This window comes from Triturus cristatus, chromosome 10 (genome assembly GCF_964204655.1).
Source record: "Triturus cristatus chromosome 10, aTriCri1.1, whole genome shotgun sequence".
NCBI classification, from domain to species: domain Eukaryota; kingdom Metazoa; phylum Chordata; class Amphibia; order Caudata; family Salamandridae; genus Triturus; species Triturus cristatus.
Genome location: NC_140593.1, coordinates 245,291,172 through 245,308,979, shown reverse-complemented (window position 1 = coordinate 245,308,979; position 17,808 = coordinate 245,291,172). Strand labels below are relative to the sequence as shown.

Sequence of the window (17,808 nt, the reverse complement as noted above, 5' to 3'; positions counted from 1 at the left end):
CAACGCAGAAGGAGATGTCCACCCCACGAAGTGTGGGCTTCATCGCCTCCCACAGAGAAGCCGACACCGTTCCCACATTATGGGACAAATAGTGGTCTATGGCGTCCCCCATGTGTTCCCTATACTCTGCCTTTTGGAGATTCCATGTGGAGAGGCGCCACCGGAAAGGTCCTCGCGCAAGACCAGCACGCAGTGTAATGGCCACAGGCGAGTGATCAGATAGCCCTCGAGGGAGAATGTCAGCCTCCACCACCCTGCCAGCATCCCCCCGAGACACGAAGATATAATCAATATGAGAGAAGGAGTTGTGGACCGCCGAGAGATAAGTGAACCCCGGAGTCCCGCCATGCAGCCGACGCCATGGGTCATCCCAATTCTGGCCCAGCACGAGGGAATAAAGCTTGGTGGGATTGCGAATCATTGGGGCCCCGTCGGGCCTCCACCTGTCAAGAGCAATATCTAGCACATCGTTCCAGTCCCCACCAATCACTGCCAGGCCCTCTGGGATATCTGTCCACACGGTCACAAGTTTCTCTACAAAACCCCAGGACAGCGGCGGTGGGGCATAGACGCTACCAAAAATCATGGACTCACCCCTCAACGTACCCTGTAGGAAAATATATCTGCCCTGCGCATCATCCCACGTTCTAATGTGGATATAAGGGACTTGTCCGTGGATCAAGACCGCCACTCCCCTCGAACCCCGCACAAAGTCCGCATGATACACTTGGGTATATCCGAAGCGCTGAAAACAGAGTGCTTTAGTCCCCATAAGGTGTGTTTCTTGTAGCATCAAGATATCAGCGCTGGCGCGTTTAGCCTGCTTAAGGATAGCGCCACGCTTAATCTTATCTAGCACCCCTCTGACATTCCAGCTCAAAATGCGCAGGGACCCCAAGGAATCTAACGATCTACCCGCAGTGGCGGCCATGCCAAAACATAATAAACATGAAGAGCCCTGGTGGCCCAAAACATGCCACACAGCGCGACGCCGACCTGCAAGTGGACAGTGCGATGAAAGAACAGCAACAATTCCCCTGAACAACCCACCCTGTACCTCGGAAATGACAAAGTACCTGTTGCGGCAGGCAGACCCCAAAAGGGGGAACCACCCCTCACCTGCCAATGGATCCCCAAACTACAGCCCATTGTCCCTAAGCCCCCATCCCCGTCTGGAATAACCGACAGAGATACCGGCCCTCATCGGGCTCCTCTGGCCACTACGAACATTTCTAAGAATTGTAGATACACATGCACAGAAATTAAACAGTCCGCTGGTGCCGCTTGATCTGAAGCAGATCCCACAAGCGACGGAGCATTGACGGATTTGGACCGCCTCCAGGACCTGGAGCAGCGAGACCCCCTCCCCCGGCCACCGGGCACACTCCAGACCACACCACTCGAGGAGGAGTCAGATTCTCTCCCAGGCGGGGAGTGGGGGCGCAGCCGCACCGTCTCATCCGTCCCAACGGAAAACCTCCTCCGGAGAGTCAAAAAAATATGTGCGGGAGCGATAGACCACCCTCAACCGGGCCGGGTAGAGCAACGCATATGGAAGTTTGAGTTCCCGCAGGCGGGCCTTCGCCGCGAGGAATGATTGCCGCTGTTATTGGGTCTGTTTAGTATAGTCCGGAAATATCAGGATACGGGCATTGCTATATTGCAAAGGTTCTTGGGCCCTGGCTTGCTTCAGGATCACATCCCGATCATGATAGTTAAGTAGTTTCGCAATCACTTGCCGCGGCCGAGCCCCCGGGGGAGGCTTCTGCCTCAGGGCTCTATGTGCCCGTTCCACCACAAAGCATTTAGATAGGGAGTCGGGGGGCAGCCAGCCCTCCAGCCACTGGGTGATAAACCTCTCCATGTTTCCAGACTCACCCCCTTCCAGTAAACCAACAAAGCGGAGGTTGTTGCGTCACGCCCTGCCCTCCGCATCCTCCACCCTAGACGCCAAGCCCCGCTGAGCAGTCTCCAGAGATGTCACTCGTTGTTGCAGGGTCGTCACCACATCCTCCACTCCAGAGATCTGCGTCTCAGCGATGCGTGCCACCGCATTTCGCAGGTCCTGGCGCAGTAACATAACGTCTGAGCCCACCGCCCCTATCTTGCCATCAAGGGCGTCCCTGGATTGGGTGATTGCCGCCAGGAGGGTGGCATTGTCTGGATCATTACTCTGGGACCCACCAGCCGCCACCGCAGAGCCCCCAGGACCAGCAAACTTGTCCAGCGTACTTTGCTTGGAGGACCCTCCACCGATTTTGTCTCTCGTCATGGTGGGCCAGGTGTACCTTCATGATCCCCCTCCCCGGTGCGGTATCGTAGGTAGCACAGGGGCGACACTACTGTCTGGCAGCGGTCCGCGCAGCTCGATCCCACTGCCGATGCGGATGTCAGGGTGCCCTCGCCAAGTGACCCTAATCCCTGTGCGCCAAGTGGCACCGCTCCACGCCGCCCAACGGGTGAATGTCAGTGTCCCACAGTGACCCTGCGGGCGATGAGGGTTCTGCCAGGGCCTCACACAAGGCACCGCACGGGCCCCAAAATCGCAGTATGCCCCGGAGGCTGGGTCCTCAATGGTACCCCCACAGGGCCGCAGTAAAGCCCCCTGGGACGGGCAGGATGCACCCCTGGGCCATCCAAGAGACCCTGTAGACTCTGGAGGCCGTGGTCGCCACCCTGCACCCCCACGCGGTCTGACAGCACTGCCGAGCCCCCACACAGACCTGGAGAAGGCGGGGGGAGGGCAGGGACCCAAGTCCACTCGCGGAGAGCTGGCCACTACTACCCGTCCACCACAGCGCAAGCTTGGGCCCAGCGGGAGATGCGACCACTCACCCCGTGTCGCCCGGGTCCTCCCCGCAGCCAGGATCTGGCTGCCGACAACTGGAAACGATCTCCTCTGAAGGCCAGGAATCACCAGAGGCCCAGAGCGGATGGGCGGAAGCCCACACACGAATGACGAAGGACGCGCCAGCCTCTGCAGCCCGGCGGCCACGCACCAGGCCCCGGCTCAACGATGTCCAAGCCAGCAAAGCCCCGGGCAGGGCGAGCCAGACACGGGTCCCGGGAGCTCCACCACCCAGGGGCCAAAATGGCTGCCGCAGCAGAAAACACCTCCCTGGGCGCCATCTCTTACCCCCTCGGTCCGACCGACCACCGATCAAAAGGGGGGGGGGGGGGCTGCCACACAGGAAATCTCGCCAGCAGGGTGACTCACTCCGCGCCACCAGCGGGGGGCCACCCTATCCACTACCGCTCCGGAATCCGCCAATCGGGCCACACTCGAGGCCGCGGTCTCAGCGCCGCCCACAGGCCTCAGCGACGATCCGATCCCGCCACCGCTGCAGGATGCCGCTCCGGCCCCCAGCACACCACCAGCAAGCGTCGCCTCGTCCCACCACCTCCAGGCACAGCAGGCGGAGGGTATCGTGGCCAGAGGAGCAGGATAAAGGAAGGATTAATGAAGGGCTGGACGGAGCCTACTCAGAAGAAGTCCGCCATGCTGGCTCGCTAAGCCACGCCCCTGACTGAAGCCATGTTTGACTATTACATTGGCTAGTAATGCAGCATATCTCTTAACTGAAACATAATTTTCTTGTTTATACTGCTGTTATGTATCTACCTTTGTACACAGTGACGTTGGCAGCTAAGACTAATTTAACTGGTTCAGTTGGCCTCTTCCACCTTGGTCCCCCAGTACTACTACAGCCATTACCTCATTTATAGCTACTCCTTGTGCGTAAGTTTCCTACAATTGCTTTGTGTCTTGATTTAGAAGAAACCTTCTTAATTATTTCCTATCCAAAAAATGTGTCATCAGAAGGAGGATATAGTTGTTTATCACTGTTCTACTCAATACATTCAGAAAAAACGAATGTAAGCCAAAACTCTGCATCAAGTGCCTTGAGATAAAGAAGTTTTACATGATGAGAGGTCTATAACTGTGTGACTAGATGGCAGCATTTTATCACAGCATCTCGGTAGTATTTCTTTAAGTTCTATCACCAGCTTCTGGGTACCACACTATTTTTCCAGCCAATTTGCTCCAGTCTTGAAACAACCCAAGATGCTGAAAACACACATAATTCTTAGCAAACCCTTTTCTTTAGCATCTACAAATAGAACAATCAAGGGCCAACTCACACAAAAACCTCTCGGCCTTGTTGCATTGCCTCTTCAAACAAATACTAGGAGACATCCCACACCCATGACCCAGCATCATGATAATCCTGCGCTAACAGCACAGCATCACTGGTAATCCTGCTACTGTGAAACTGTCTGCAGTTTAGCACGTTCCATTCAATGGCACAAATATACAACAAAGAATACCATGGAGTACAATGTGAGCTGCGTCCCACTAATTTCAACTTCTCTAGCAGCCTGAAAGACTCATTAGTACTAAACAGTATAACAGAATCACAGTTGACACCTAGAAGCAAATATAGTCAAGTAAAAATTACAGTTCAAGAAATTACAAATAAAAACAGATCTTCTCAAAACTATTGGTTACTAATGCCTATAATTTGATGTTCCTCCTGACCAAATCAAACATGTCCACCTACAGTGAGTTATAGTTTTCTGAAGATTAATTACAACATAGATTGTAGGAATGCAAAATTAAACATTTACATGAGAGCCTCTTTTTATTCATAGCCACACTACTAGTGGAGTATCAAGTCAGGCATAGTGCAAGCAAGAAAAATAGTGCCACAGACATAGGTGCTGAAAGTAGGGATTTGTGGGATGCTGTAGCTGCCCCAAAATAACCGTGCTGGAAGGTGAATGAGCAATAAAGATACTTTTAATTTGTATTTGCATCTTGTCACATTAGATGTGCGTTCAAAGGCAAAGGTCAAATGCCAGTTTGTCTGTGGTCAAATTGTTGCTAATTCTTCTAACATGAAGATTGATGTTTACTTTCTCTGGCTGTAAAGTAAGAGTATTTTGTAAAGTGAACTATGTGGCAATCTTGTGGGGTTGAAGGAAGTGTCACAGGAAAGGCTTTGGGATGTAATATTTTTTCTTGCACACAACAAAATGTAAATACCTGTAAAAGAGCTGTACAAATTATTCAAAATGTATCAACAGTTAGTAAAGTACAAATTAAGCCCTTTTTGTGCAAATACGAAGTAAGATGGAAACCGAGATTTGAATGCGATCAAAACCAATCAAGGCACTTATTTTCATATTGAGCAAATGATAAATATTTGTGAAACTCTATTTCCAAAGATTGTTTGTGTGCTGTATAGTTTTAATAGTAAAACTACACGTCTGAGCAAATTTAGTAGCAATTTCAATAGAGAATGTACTGTCTTTCAATGAATGTGCACTAACACACCATGCTTTAGTAATGTATGTGGGATTATGCTCTTCAAAGTGCACCACCGGCTATACCACACACTTACCACTCTCCTGCTGAATTGTTGTGTCTCATTTGCTACACTTGTTCTTAGTGTGACGCTTGAATTTTGTTATGACTTTGGTGATACAATGTTGGTGATAAAAATTGTTCCAGCTCTAAGGGTAGTAAAATACAGCAAGAGTTAGGGTTGAGAGAACCCCTCAGACCTCTAGGCGCCGGTGCAAACACAACTGCTGCATCATTGATATGTACGCCCCTACACAAAACTGGAGACCCTACACAAGCATTTTGATAAACTATCCCAGTCTGCTACCATAATCCCGGACCCCAGGCATGAAGGCACACATGAAAATACTGCTGTATGCCGATCTCTCTAAACAGCACAAAACCTAGACAAAATAACTAAGCACTGTAAAAATCTGCCTGCAGCAACATTAGTTGACTTCACAATTTGCATCAGTATCTTCTTCAGAGTCACCGATTTCGAGGAGACTACTAGCCGTGGACAAATTTTAGTGAGACCTTTTTTGCTAGCATATCACAAAAGGAAAAAGGTAGAACAATGCCAAAGTATCTTAAGAAGTAAGGATTAAGCTTCATGAGTCATTAAAAGGTATTAAAAGGTAAAGTCACCCAGAATTCTAATTAAAACGTGAAAAGTTGGATTTAAATTGCATTCTGGGGAAATGAAAATCAGAGTTTTCAGTTAAAATGGAACCCACTACATGGTTTTTCTAAGCAGAAAATAATCAGCTGACAAAAAAGGCCATATTTAAGTTTTATAATTTTTTCCATTGTTAGGTGGATGATAATATTCCTCTCAGAGTCATGCTCCTTCTCATGGATGAAGTTTTTGATGTGAAAGAAAGAAATCAGTGGCTAAGAATGAACATCAAAAACCTTCTACAACGGCTTCTAAGAGCAACATATGGTGACACAATCAACAGGTAGTGTGTTAACTAACTCCTAAGACTTTGCTCTGTGGGGATTATTGGAATGTTTGATTGTCTAAATAATAGTTTTCCAAGAGCTCATGAGTCGCATGCTTTTTTTATAGCACTGATTGTATGTCGATGTTTGTTGTGCCTGTTATCTAAATTTGTCTATACGCCCAGTGCCTTTTCACTACTGTCACATTATACCAATCATTGCAATGTCATGGTTGATTTCTGTGTGGTCCAGTACTGATGGACACCTCTACTGTCAAATTCCTCACCTGTAGAATACTCAGAAGTGACAGACTGGATCCAGAGAAGTCTAAAGCAGTAGCTACCCTGCAGCGTCAGGTGGGGCTTTCCACTCTGCAATGACCTCAATGTGCTAGGCAAGAAAAAGTCTTCAACCCCCCAAAATGAGAGAATTCAAGCCATACTGTAACTGCAGGAAACAGAATGTCGGTCATGGACTCCCCCATGACGTACCTCTTTGGTTCTTTCGCTCATGTGATAAATGCACCCTGATTGTCCTGAAGGGGATCCGAAAGTTCTAGAAAAAGCTGTTTATCGCAGAACACAAAAAGATGCTGCATTCGCAGCAATGGAGATTTTTCCTTGCCACATCACAGGTCCCCCTCACACTTACCAGGTAAGTCAGAGTCTAAGGTGCATCACAAGCGCAAGAAGACCAACCAGAATCAAACTTCTTCATGCTACTTAAAGCCAGACAAGAAGCTGTACGGTCAGCTCCAAGTGCTCTTCTCTTCAGCATCCGCTGACTCTGAGCCTGTTCTACAGCCGTTTCTGGCATGCCCCAAATTCCGAAAACTGCCGTTGACCCAGCAGCAAATAGAAGAATTTAAAGAGGCTATGCTGCACATTTTTGAGCCACTGCCTGCTCCCTCTGCAGTACCTTTGCCCCTGATAGAGCCACCACCAGTTACACTTAGACCAGCATCTCCTACCCCAGCACCAAATGATCTCACATGACCCACGCCTTGTTTCAAGACTCCTCTTGTCCCAGTGTCCAAACCGGTCCCTTCCTTGGCAGTGCTGACTATTGGATCCAAACTAGACACCAGTTTCTGATCCGGAGCCCATGTTGTGATGCGCCAGGTCATGTAGCACTAAGAATAACCAAAGCGCTGTCAATTTTAATTTAGCCTGATTTCCAGCTTCTTTATTGATGCCAGTTTTACGTTAGAGGTTGGAAGCCCTGTTTTTCTCCGATTCAGATACAGTCCAAGATTTGCAGCTAGTTCCCATTGAGGACTATGAGGATGATTATGCGGACAACTTAGCCACTCTCTCCCTCATTATACATTTGCAAGACTCCATTTGAACTAAAAAAAAAAAAAAAAAAAAGTGAGTGGGTTGGATACTTATTCAGAGTTGAAATCCATGTGTGGTCCACCAGTGGAAGAATGTGTCTTTGCAGCTGTGGTATGCAGAATGACAGAAGTCCTTGATCGCAAACTTCACAATGTAGAAACAAAATCCAACCTACTTATTGAAGGTCTCTAATTAAAGCTTCTGCCTACAGGACCTTTATTGCCATTCAATGAGGCAGCAAAAGAGACTTTTTTGGCCACGTAGGTGAAACAGTGCTTGGCCCCTCCAGTCAGTGGATCTGTGACAGGTGGCATGATGACCATGCATTTATCATGAGGCACAGGGTCAAGACTGATTTGCATATAGCTGTGTCTGAACTGGGGTGGCGAAGTGAGCTAAAGAACGATGATGGATCCAACCCAGATCTGTGACTGGGGTGAGTGTCTGTAAAGTTTCAGCGCTCTGTTCATGATCTCCTTGTGTTTGCCTTGCATTTCTCACTCAGCACCTGGCTCTAGACAACCTTTTTGTGCAGTTGTCAACCAGTAATGTTAACCCAAATGCCTTTCTTTCCACTCATTTGGACACGTAGTCTAAGCATATTGATGCATTTGGAAAGAAGTTGTTCTCCTCATCCAGTCTGATCTTACGCTGTCTAAAAGTGGTGTGTCTTCTGGGTGCATACGCTCACGCACTATGGGATATAGGTAGTGAAATCGTGCTGGCCATTACATAGGACTTCAGGGAAAATGTTGCCCAAACCACCCAAGATGGACAGGATGTGGGTAAGTATGAGTTACATGCTGAACCAAATACCATGGACTGTGGGTCGCATAAAATGCACCAGCATAGTGCTTAAGCGGCATATTCAAAATGCTCTTAGTGACTAAAGTCCTTTTGGCTTCGGACCCTGAAAACTGGATGGTGTCCATCAACTTGTAGGGTGTGTATTCTCATAGACTAGTCCTGCAGCTCCACAGACATTATCTGGGGGTTCATGGTGGGGTCCCAACACTACCAATTTGCGGTTCTACTTTATATTTTATTTACCTCACCTGAGCTCCTCTGCTTTTCACAAAAGTGATGGCAGTTGTTGCAGCTCGCCTTTAAAGTTTGGGTATGCATGTATTCCTGTACTTAGATTGCTGGCTCAAGACAGGTTCACTGCAGTCCGTTGCAGACAACCTCTGGACAACGGTCATCTTTCTTTCACCCTATGGGTTTTCCATCAGCGAGTCAAAGTCCTGTGTGATGCCTGCACAGAGAGTTATTTTTGTAGGGGCTATCTTGGCACAGTGGCATTTCATCTTGGAACAGTGGCATGCAGGATCTTTCCACTGCTGCTGTGACTCCAGAACATATGGAACATGATTGTGATGTTTTGGTTCAATCCTGGATCTTGGTGAAGATGGGTACTCTGGCTTCTTCGGCTCAGCATGCATCCTCCTTTGCCAGTGCGCCAGATGGCACATACTGGCCCTACAATAGAACCTTTGGTTTCAATGGGCTCAGCACCAAGGCAATTTGCCCGACACCATCTGTATCTCAAAGTAGACAACCTGGATCCTTCAGTGGTGCTATTGAAGGTGCTGTTAGAAATTTGCAGCCTGGTATAGACCATCATTTTGATACCCTTGATAGTCCAAGTTATCTGATGTATTATTGTGTTTTTTAGTTGTTAACTGTTCGCTCAGCAAGGTTTTGCAGTGGGCACATTTATATGTCCCCTGTGCGCCCTTTCAGACTTTTTTTATTTGCCAAATCAGACTTCACTCTTCATGTCTCCAATTGTGAGGAGTTTTCTGAAATGCTCCGTGATGTATCATTCTGCTTTCTAGGAGGTGCTTCCGTTGAAATTTGCAAGGGACAATTTTACATCTCGATAGTACAATAAACTGTCACGTTGTTGGCCATAGCCAATTTTTTACATCCAATATGCGTTCTATATAGTCAATCCTGTTTGCTAATTTTCCAACTTAGACAAAGATAATATGGCTGGCTTCAATTTGGCAAAGCAGTGTTTGTGCACGCGTCCATGTTAACAGCATTGGTGAATGCCTGTGTTAACATGCATTAGCACATTAAAGCCAGACATATTGGCTTTGCCAATACCGTGATTCTTTTAATTAATCCTGTGACTGTTGTGCTTGTCATTGAAAAGCACTGTAGCACCTTTGGGTCAGTATCATTCTATATAAAACTGCTACAACATATTTTAAAAAATATGTTTGTATTCAACTGGAAATATGAGTTTCTGCTGATTCAGGATTACTGTCATGACCCCTGCTGAGACCGGGACTGGACTGGCTAAGTTTGCTCTTAGCAGGGGGTAAGGTAATTTGGTAGGAGATGTTTACCATCTACTAAGGAGTGCCTGCAGCCTTATTTAAAACTTGCTTTGAGTAACTTCAGAGTGCTACCCTGAGCATGTGAAAAAACAGGCCACAGAGCCACAAGCCAGAGGACATATAAAGCATCATGGAGAGTTCGAATCAGTCAGAGCACACGTTTTAGAGCGGTGTAACAAAAAGATGTGGTGGGAGGGAGGTTCTTATGGGGTAAAACCAAGGGAAACGGGCAGAGCCTCATGCATGTTATAGCATCCTGCATGAATTCCACATATTTTCTTCCAGTTGGGGCATGGTGCATCTGCACTTAAGATGAAGGCTCAATGTCTTCCACCTTCTGACCATCTAATACTTCTAGTCAAGTAGAGCAGCATGGCTCTTCAGTTCGCAGTTAAGGACTGTCAATAGTTCGAGCCCTATGGCCTGCCCTCTCACCTCCTTTTCGTCAGTGGGTTACATAGACAAGCCTTACAGGTCATGCATCGTTTATGGGTGAGGTTGTCTGTTGTAAGATTGAATTTGTCAAACGCCTCCTCCGATTTAGGACCTTGCATCTCTGCCCTGCAGAATCGGGTATGTTCAAAAAGCCTATTTCTACTGACACCAATTTAACAACATTTCAATGCCAAATCTCTAGGCAGGGGGTGTGGGGGCTTGCAGTTCTATGTTTGGCAAGGCCAAGTGTGTAAACCTAATAGAATATTTTGTTTTGTCTTGCAGATCCGTCAAAGAGACCTACCCCTATATTATACCATTCACTGTCATGAATATCTCTCTCTATGGTCATTGCTCAGTGTTTTTTATGTGTGAAAATTGTTTGGTAATAATGTCGAGTAGTATTTTATACAACATCGTGAGTACCCTGACACTCTCTCTCAATGTCAATCTAGTGCATAACCCCATTGGTGTCTGGCTTTATTCTTCTTCAATCCAAGCCTGTCTGAATGCCTAAGTCAGTTGCCTATATGCCAAGAATCGTCCTAAAGAGACCTCATTCTATTCCATCACCTCTTAGAAGGTGTGAAGCACACTCGAGTTAAACATATTCTTTACTTTGTCAAAACCACATCGCTTTCCGTTGCCTCTGTCGACGTATGCTAGCATAATTATTACCCAACGTAAACCCTCTAGGGGCAGATCAGGAGGGTAAATCGCATGTTTATTCAGTTTCTTCAGATAACAGGGCTTAGGATATTCAGCTGTCGTTACTAGTTTGCGGAAAATACTTTTTGGTTGTGGGTATTATAACGTGTGAAAAATTCTCGCGATTTTGGTGAGACACTGGTGATCAAATAAAGTGTACGTTCACAACAGGTAGACAAATAGGTATCAATAAGTAACCATTAACAGTCTCCCTAGTACGATGTACCTCTCCTCTGTGTCTACCAGTGTCTTCCTTATTGCCCAGGGTGACCCCGGTCTTAACCAAATTAATACCCCTCATGCGTAAGAGGAGAAATCAGTTATATATTCTTTACACTTTCATCTCCTGTGTAGCTTTTCTGATGGATTCTTCGGACTGCAATTTTCTCACCTTTAGAATATCCCCTGGCAGCAGACTATATCTAGATTACCTGATAGAGACGTCTAGCGCAGATTCCTTACCTTCTAATTATCCAGAAGTGTGTCACTGGATATGGAAATTTGTCCTGTGCAGTTCCCCTCCGTGCTGGTAGGAGGAGTCATTCGGCTGTGTGTGGCGTCATCCGTGCTGTCCACGCTGGAAGTGAGGTGCGGGATGCTCCAGTCAGCACAGACCCAGAGAGAGCTACCCCCAGTTTTGACTGATTATTCTTACTTTTGGTAGAAGTTTCTTTGAGACTGTGCTCTGGTGAGGCAGGATGTCAACTAGGAAGGCCAACTTCAAGCCTTGAGGTGCCTGTCACCGGCAGATGTTGGTGACCAACCTGCACCTTGTTTGCCTCTGATTCCTTGAGCACAACCACAGCGTGAAGACCTGCCTCAACTGCTGCGCCATGCACCCCAAGGCCTTGCATGAGCGCTCCATCAAGCACCTTGCCGCCAGCTGTGCGATACCGCAACTTTTTCGATCCCAATCTAGAGTGAGGTCTAGAGATCCGTCACAGAACACAAGTCTCTCGTCGCATTCCAAGTCAACTTCGTGTAAGTCCTACAAGTATAAGAAGTCGAAGAGGTCTTCGACTTCATCGCGTCCCTCAAAGTCATCCTACAAGACGAGGAAGCATGGTCATTCAAGGCCTGGCTCTGAAGTTGAGCCTGCCCCTTGTCTGGTTCTGCTCCTCCCAGAGTTTCCTGGAGCCGGAGCAAACCCGCCAAGGTTCTATGAGTCCATGACCTCATATTTGGCAGTCCATTCTCGCTGGCGTGCCTTCAGGTTCCGTGGGTTTGGAAGAGCCCCCCCTGCCCCTGGTTCCCTGCTTGGCAGTAAGTCCCCGGCTCCAGTTGGGCCCCTAGGTTCCACAGATGGATCCGGACCGGTGCCGGTTGTACACCTCGACCTGATCCTGCTACTGACTCTCCCAGCACCATCCCCATTTGTTTCCTGGAGCCAGAGGAGCTTTGTCTGACGTAGACTCTGGCGCCAACTGGAGCCATGCCTTCCAGGCCGGAGCATGAGCCATATTCTTATGGGCTTGGACCCGGGGAGGATTGAGTGGGGGGGGGGGGTCGCTGGACCCTGAAGAATACCAGCTCTTAGACGCCATCATGGACTGGTGTGAGGAATTCGTGGACATCAGTGCACTGGAAACCTCTCCAGAGACTGGGTTTCTCCCTCCCCCTACCGAAGGTGCTTCTTTTGCTATGGTGGTGAGAAGGGCGGACGAGTTCCTGGAGCTTAGCCTACCGTCAATGGCAGTCAAGTCTAACGTCTTGAAGAGGTGCTTCCCACAGAACTGCTTCTCCCATTTAATGAAGCCCTCAGGGATGTCCTGGTTGGGACTTGGTCCAAATACTTCACAGGGGCTCCTGTGAACAGTACAATTGCCCTCCACCACTGCCTCTCCCCAGGGTACCCCAACTTCCTCACACTAGACCCTACCGCGGAGAGCTTGGTGGTCCAAGCCTCCATCTCCCATGTGATTCCTGGCTCCTCCCTGGCAGATATAGAATCCAAGAGGCTGGGTACCATAGTCAAGAAAATGTTTTCTTCCGCCAGCCTGGCACTGCGGTCCGGGAACATCGCGTGCCTTTTGGGCCATTACTCCCATGCCCTCTGGGATTTGCTGTTCACCTGCTGCTCATGGTTCCCGAGGAGGTCGGGCCGTACTTTCCGAAGCGGTTTGATGGGAGGAATGCATTGAAGTTCACAATTATATATGGCTAGATACGACCGACTCGCTGGGCAGAGCAGTTTCTTTGTCGGTGGCATTCCAGTACCATGCCTGGCTGAAAACAACTGGCTGTTCAGGGGATGTCTAAGTGTTGGTTATGAACATGCCTTTTGATGGCTCCCGTCTCTTCAGATACAAGGCGGACTCAGCACTGGAGTGCTTCAAGGATAGCAGAGCTATAGGGCGGTCCTTGGGAATTTCTGTGGGCCCTCCCCAACCCCAGTCTGCCTTTTCCTTCGTTCGTGGCCTCAGCTGGGGCTTCCAGCCACATCTTTACTCACCCAGTCACCACGGTGCACAAGCTTCCCTGACCCTGCGTGGCAGAGGATGCGGCACCCAAAGAACCTGTTATTTGGGCAGCCAGAGGTCAGGCCAGTCCACCACTCCCCCTGCTGCCGCAGCCTCCAAACCCCTTTAGTTTGCCCTCTTACTATCATGGGCACCCAGTGGGAGGCAGGATACCCCATCACTTGCCCGACTGGAGATCTAGAACATCAGACCGCTGGGTTATTCAGATTGTCCGTAGGGACTACTCCCTCCCCTTCATGACTACCCGTCCACCCATGCTATCCACTTGCGAAAAGTTGATGGAGAACCATCTTTCCGTGCTTCACCAGGAACTGATGGCTGTCTTGGCCAAGGAAGCCATACAGAAGGAACCAACACCAAAAGTAGGTTGTAGTTATTTCGCTACTTTGTAGTGCCTAACACGGACGGAGGCCTTCATCCTATCCTAGACCAGCGCACACTCAATTTCTTTGTCAAAAAGGAAAATCTCAAGATGCTTGCACTCTATCAAGTCCTGTCTGGCCTGGGAGATGGATGGTAGCGTTGGACTTGCAGGATGCATACTTTAATATTCCCGTTGTGCCTGTCCACAGGCGTTACCTCCAGTTTACGGTAGGCCATGAATACTTTCAGTCCGCTGGGCTTCCTTTTGGCCTTACCAGTGCCTCTCGGCTGCTCACCAAGGTGCTGGCAGTTTGCAGCTCATCTGCGCAAATCATGAGTGCCAGTCTTACCCTATCTCAACGACTTGCTGTTGAAGGCGGGCTCACCCCAGGCTGTCGTCTCCCACCTCCAGACAATGACATAACACCTGCACTCGCTGGGGTTCAATATCAACGTGCCGTAGTCACACCTGACTAACTTTCTGGCTCTCCTTTTCATCAGAGCAGTTCTGGACACAGTGCAGTTTCAGGCTTATACTCCTGAACAGCGAGTTCAGGACATTTAGACTATGATACCGATGTCCTGAACAGCGAGTCCAGGACATTTAGACTATGATACCGATGTCCTGGATTTTTTTTAGATTGACTCTGAGGTTGCGGGCCTCATTGCATCCTGCTTGTGACATTCCCGCTGGCATATGGAACTCTGCAGTGGCACCTGAAGTTCCAGTGGGTGCAGCATCAGGGGAATCTCTCCGACATAGTCCAGATCTCAGAGGGAACTGAAAAAGGTCTGCAGTGGTGGCTAATGAACCGTGACTGAGTCACTGGCAGACCCCTCTCCTTTCCCCAACCAGTTCTGACAGTAGTGACAGATGCGTCACTCCTGGGATGGGGCGGCCATCTGGGGGAGGTAGCGATCAGAAGCCTCTGGTCTCTGAGGAATCTGGACCCCAAATCCACCTACTGTCCCTCTAGACGATCCGGCTGGCATTTAAAGCCTTTCTACCCTCTATGACAGGAAGGCTAGTGCAGGTGTTCACAGACACCACCACCACCATGTGGTACTGCAACAAACAAGGCAGGGGGAGTTGTGGACTCTTTTTCCAGAGGTTCTGCATCTTTTGACAAGGCTGGAACATTAGGGCATATCCCTGGTGGTTCAACACCTGGTGGGTTCTCGGAACACCACGGTGGGCAAACTCAGCTGCAGATACCTAGCGGATTACGAGTGGTGTCTCCATCTGGAGGTGGTACACTGTCACTTTCAGCAGTGGGCAGAACCTTTTTTAGATCCGTTTTCCACTGCTGAGAACGTGCAATGTCTGCGGTTTTGCACGCTGGAGTTCCCAAGGCAGCTCTCGCTCTGAGACACTTTTCGTCTCTCGTGGAGCTCAGGCCTCCTGTACGCCTTTCTGCCAATTCCAATCCTGTTCTCATGAATCTCAGGAATCACCGGGCCCTAGTCATCCTCGTGGCTCCATACTGGGCTCAGAGAGTTTGGCATCCCAAGCTGTTGAGATGACCATCAGTTCTGTGATTAGTCAGCCTTCTTTGGTCTCTGTAGTTTTCCATCAGTGAGGCACAGTTCCACTTGATGCCTATACAGAAGATTTAGTCAGGGTTACTCGTGTATCGTCCCTCTCGTCTCCTGTGCAAGCCTCTTCTCAGTCTAGTAATGTATTGTACTGTCTGTCTAGTAGTCTTGACTCTTTCATGTGGGTATATCATGTGGCACTAATGCTAATGCAGGTACATTGTCTGAAAAACAGTTTGCTCTAACTCTGGACCAGTTGAATGAACTGCAAACAACGGAGTCCTATAGTATATATAAACCTAATACAATGGTAGAAGTGACAAGTAACTAGTTGTGCATCCTATAGCAAGTGTGTGGCATTAGTAAAGTGAGAAACTGTTACCATAGCAACCAAAATTAGCTCTGAACGAATAAAACAGTTTTGCTCTGAACAAACAAACACCCTGCTACCTCGGGTGTTGTGTGTCCAATCCCTAAAGATTAAGGGTCCACTCTACACATGAGAAGCAGGGTGGAGCACACAGTCAGTTACTAAAGTTATCATGAAGCCTATGGTAGGCATGTAGTTTGACTCCTCAATTTCAGGGTGTTTTTCTTCAATGCAGGTGGTCACACTAAAGTAGTAGTTCTGGAAGAGCAGTCTAATACACAAAAAGATCAGCGCAGCCACTGCATGTTGCCATGTTGGACTTTAACAAGGCTGAAAACAAACAGTAGACTGAATACCAAGTAAACTTAAAACAAAAATGATTATGTGTTAAAATAGTACCCTGTTATAGCTGTTTATATAGTGTTGATTTATTGAACGTTACAAAATGTAAATATTTGATCTGCCAAGCAGAAAGGTATGTTGGCGGTAATAAAAGTTGAACGTAGTATGAGTGAATGCTTCAGTTCAAATGTTGTAGGTTCAGTAAATACCTGATGTTCAGTATAGTGTCAGGCCAGGATAAGCCATCCGGATGAATGGTGTCCGTGGCTCAGGAGTGCACAATCTTTCACGTTGGTTGTTTATCTCCACCTGGGCTTAGGTCAGATATTTGGGATCTTCAGGCAGAGCTGATAATCAGCACATCCTGTTTGCCATATTTTTTGCCATGTCCGCTTATCTATACATTTATGTATTTGTTTGAAATTAGTCTAAAGCAGTTATCTGTCTGTAATGTGTCACTGTCCTGCTGCATGTAGATGCATGCCATTCTTTACAGAGAACCGATGCATGCACAGTATTAAAAACAAATGAGCACATGTCAAGAATAACAGTAGTCAAATAGCTTAGGACATCAAGGGAATGGCTAAGATTAGTGATAGAAGGCAATGAGGCGTAGAGACACAGAACTGTATAAAGAAAGGTTAGAGAGGCCGGGGTGAGAAGAGGATTAAGGCCAAGAAAGTTGAAATGTTAGAAAGTTTTTCAGAAAACGAGTTGGGATAAGAGGATAAAGTGGATGGTGACAGGTAAGGTAATGATTGAGTAGTAGCCTTGAAAATTGAATCAGCGAAGTACTCTGAACAAGAAAATAAAAAAATTGAATGAAGGTAGAAAGAACAAGTAGCTCAGAAATACAAAGCAAACGTAAGGAGATGATGAATCCATCTTCAGTCTGTAGCTCACTTTGCCACCTCAGTTCAGACCCAGCCATATGCAAATCAGTCTCGAACCTGTTCTTCATGGGAACAGCCCAGCCCAAACTGCCAAGTCAGGTCTTCCCTGGACCAGAAACAAGCATCCTGGGACCGGTTTCGGCCAACAGCCAGGCTAGCTTAAATCCAGTTGCAAAGTGATCAAGGGACCCACGTCTAGGCATATGGCTGGGTCTGAACTTGGGTGGCGAAGTGAGCTAAAGGACGATGATGGATTAAACCCAGATCTGTGACTTATGGCAAGAGTCTGAAAAGCTTCAGCGCTCCATCTATCATCTCCTTGTGTTTGCTCAGAAATGCAAGACAAGGAATAAGAACTTAAACAAGAATGGTAGCTTAGTATCATGAACTGTATCTTTTGCACAGGCACTCAAAGATTAGTAGCTATATCACCAAAACATGACTGTAAAACAGAAGGTGCTCTTGCATCAAAGCAGGATTAAAGCACAGAAGCAATTGTAGCAGAAAACATTAGGAGTCAAGGAATCTGGCATCTGCGTAGCACCCAGAAACACCGAATAGGCCATAAAGCAGTGAAGCAAGCAACAACCTGGTTCAAGTAGCATCTCAGAAGGAAGACAGTTGTGAGAAAAATCAGCATGGAGTTCACAGCGATTGCATAGCCAAAAGCTGAGGGGAGGAGCACAGTGATTGCATAGCCAAAA

General features: G+C 47.8%; 1 protein-coding gene across 11 annotated transcripts in view; it reads left to right on the top strand.

Moving 5' to 3' along the window:
• SNX13 (sorting nexin 13) overlaps positions 1–17,808 on the top strand; it is a 558,687-nt gene that overhangs the window by 489,648 nt on the left and 51,231 nt on the right. For all 11 annotated transcript variants that reach the window (XM_085630906.1, XM_085630899.1, XM_085630907.1 and 8 more), the window contains one exon: positions 6,164–6,309. In XM_085630906.1, coding sequence (XP_085487032.1) covers positions 6,164–6,309 — 146 coding nt within the window. The remainder of the gene's footprint in view (positions 1–6,163; positions 6,310–17,808) is intronic.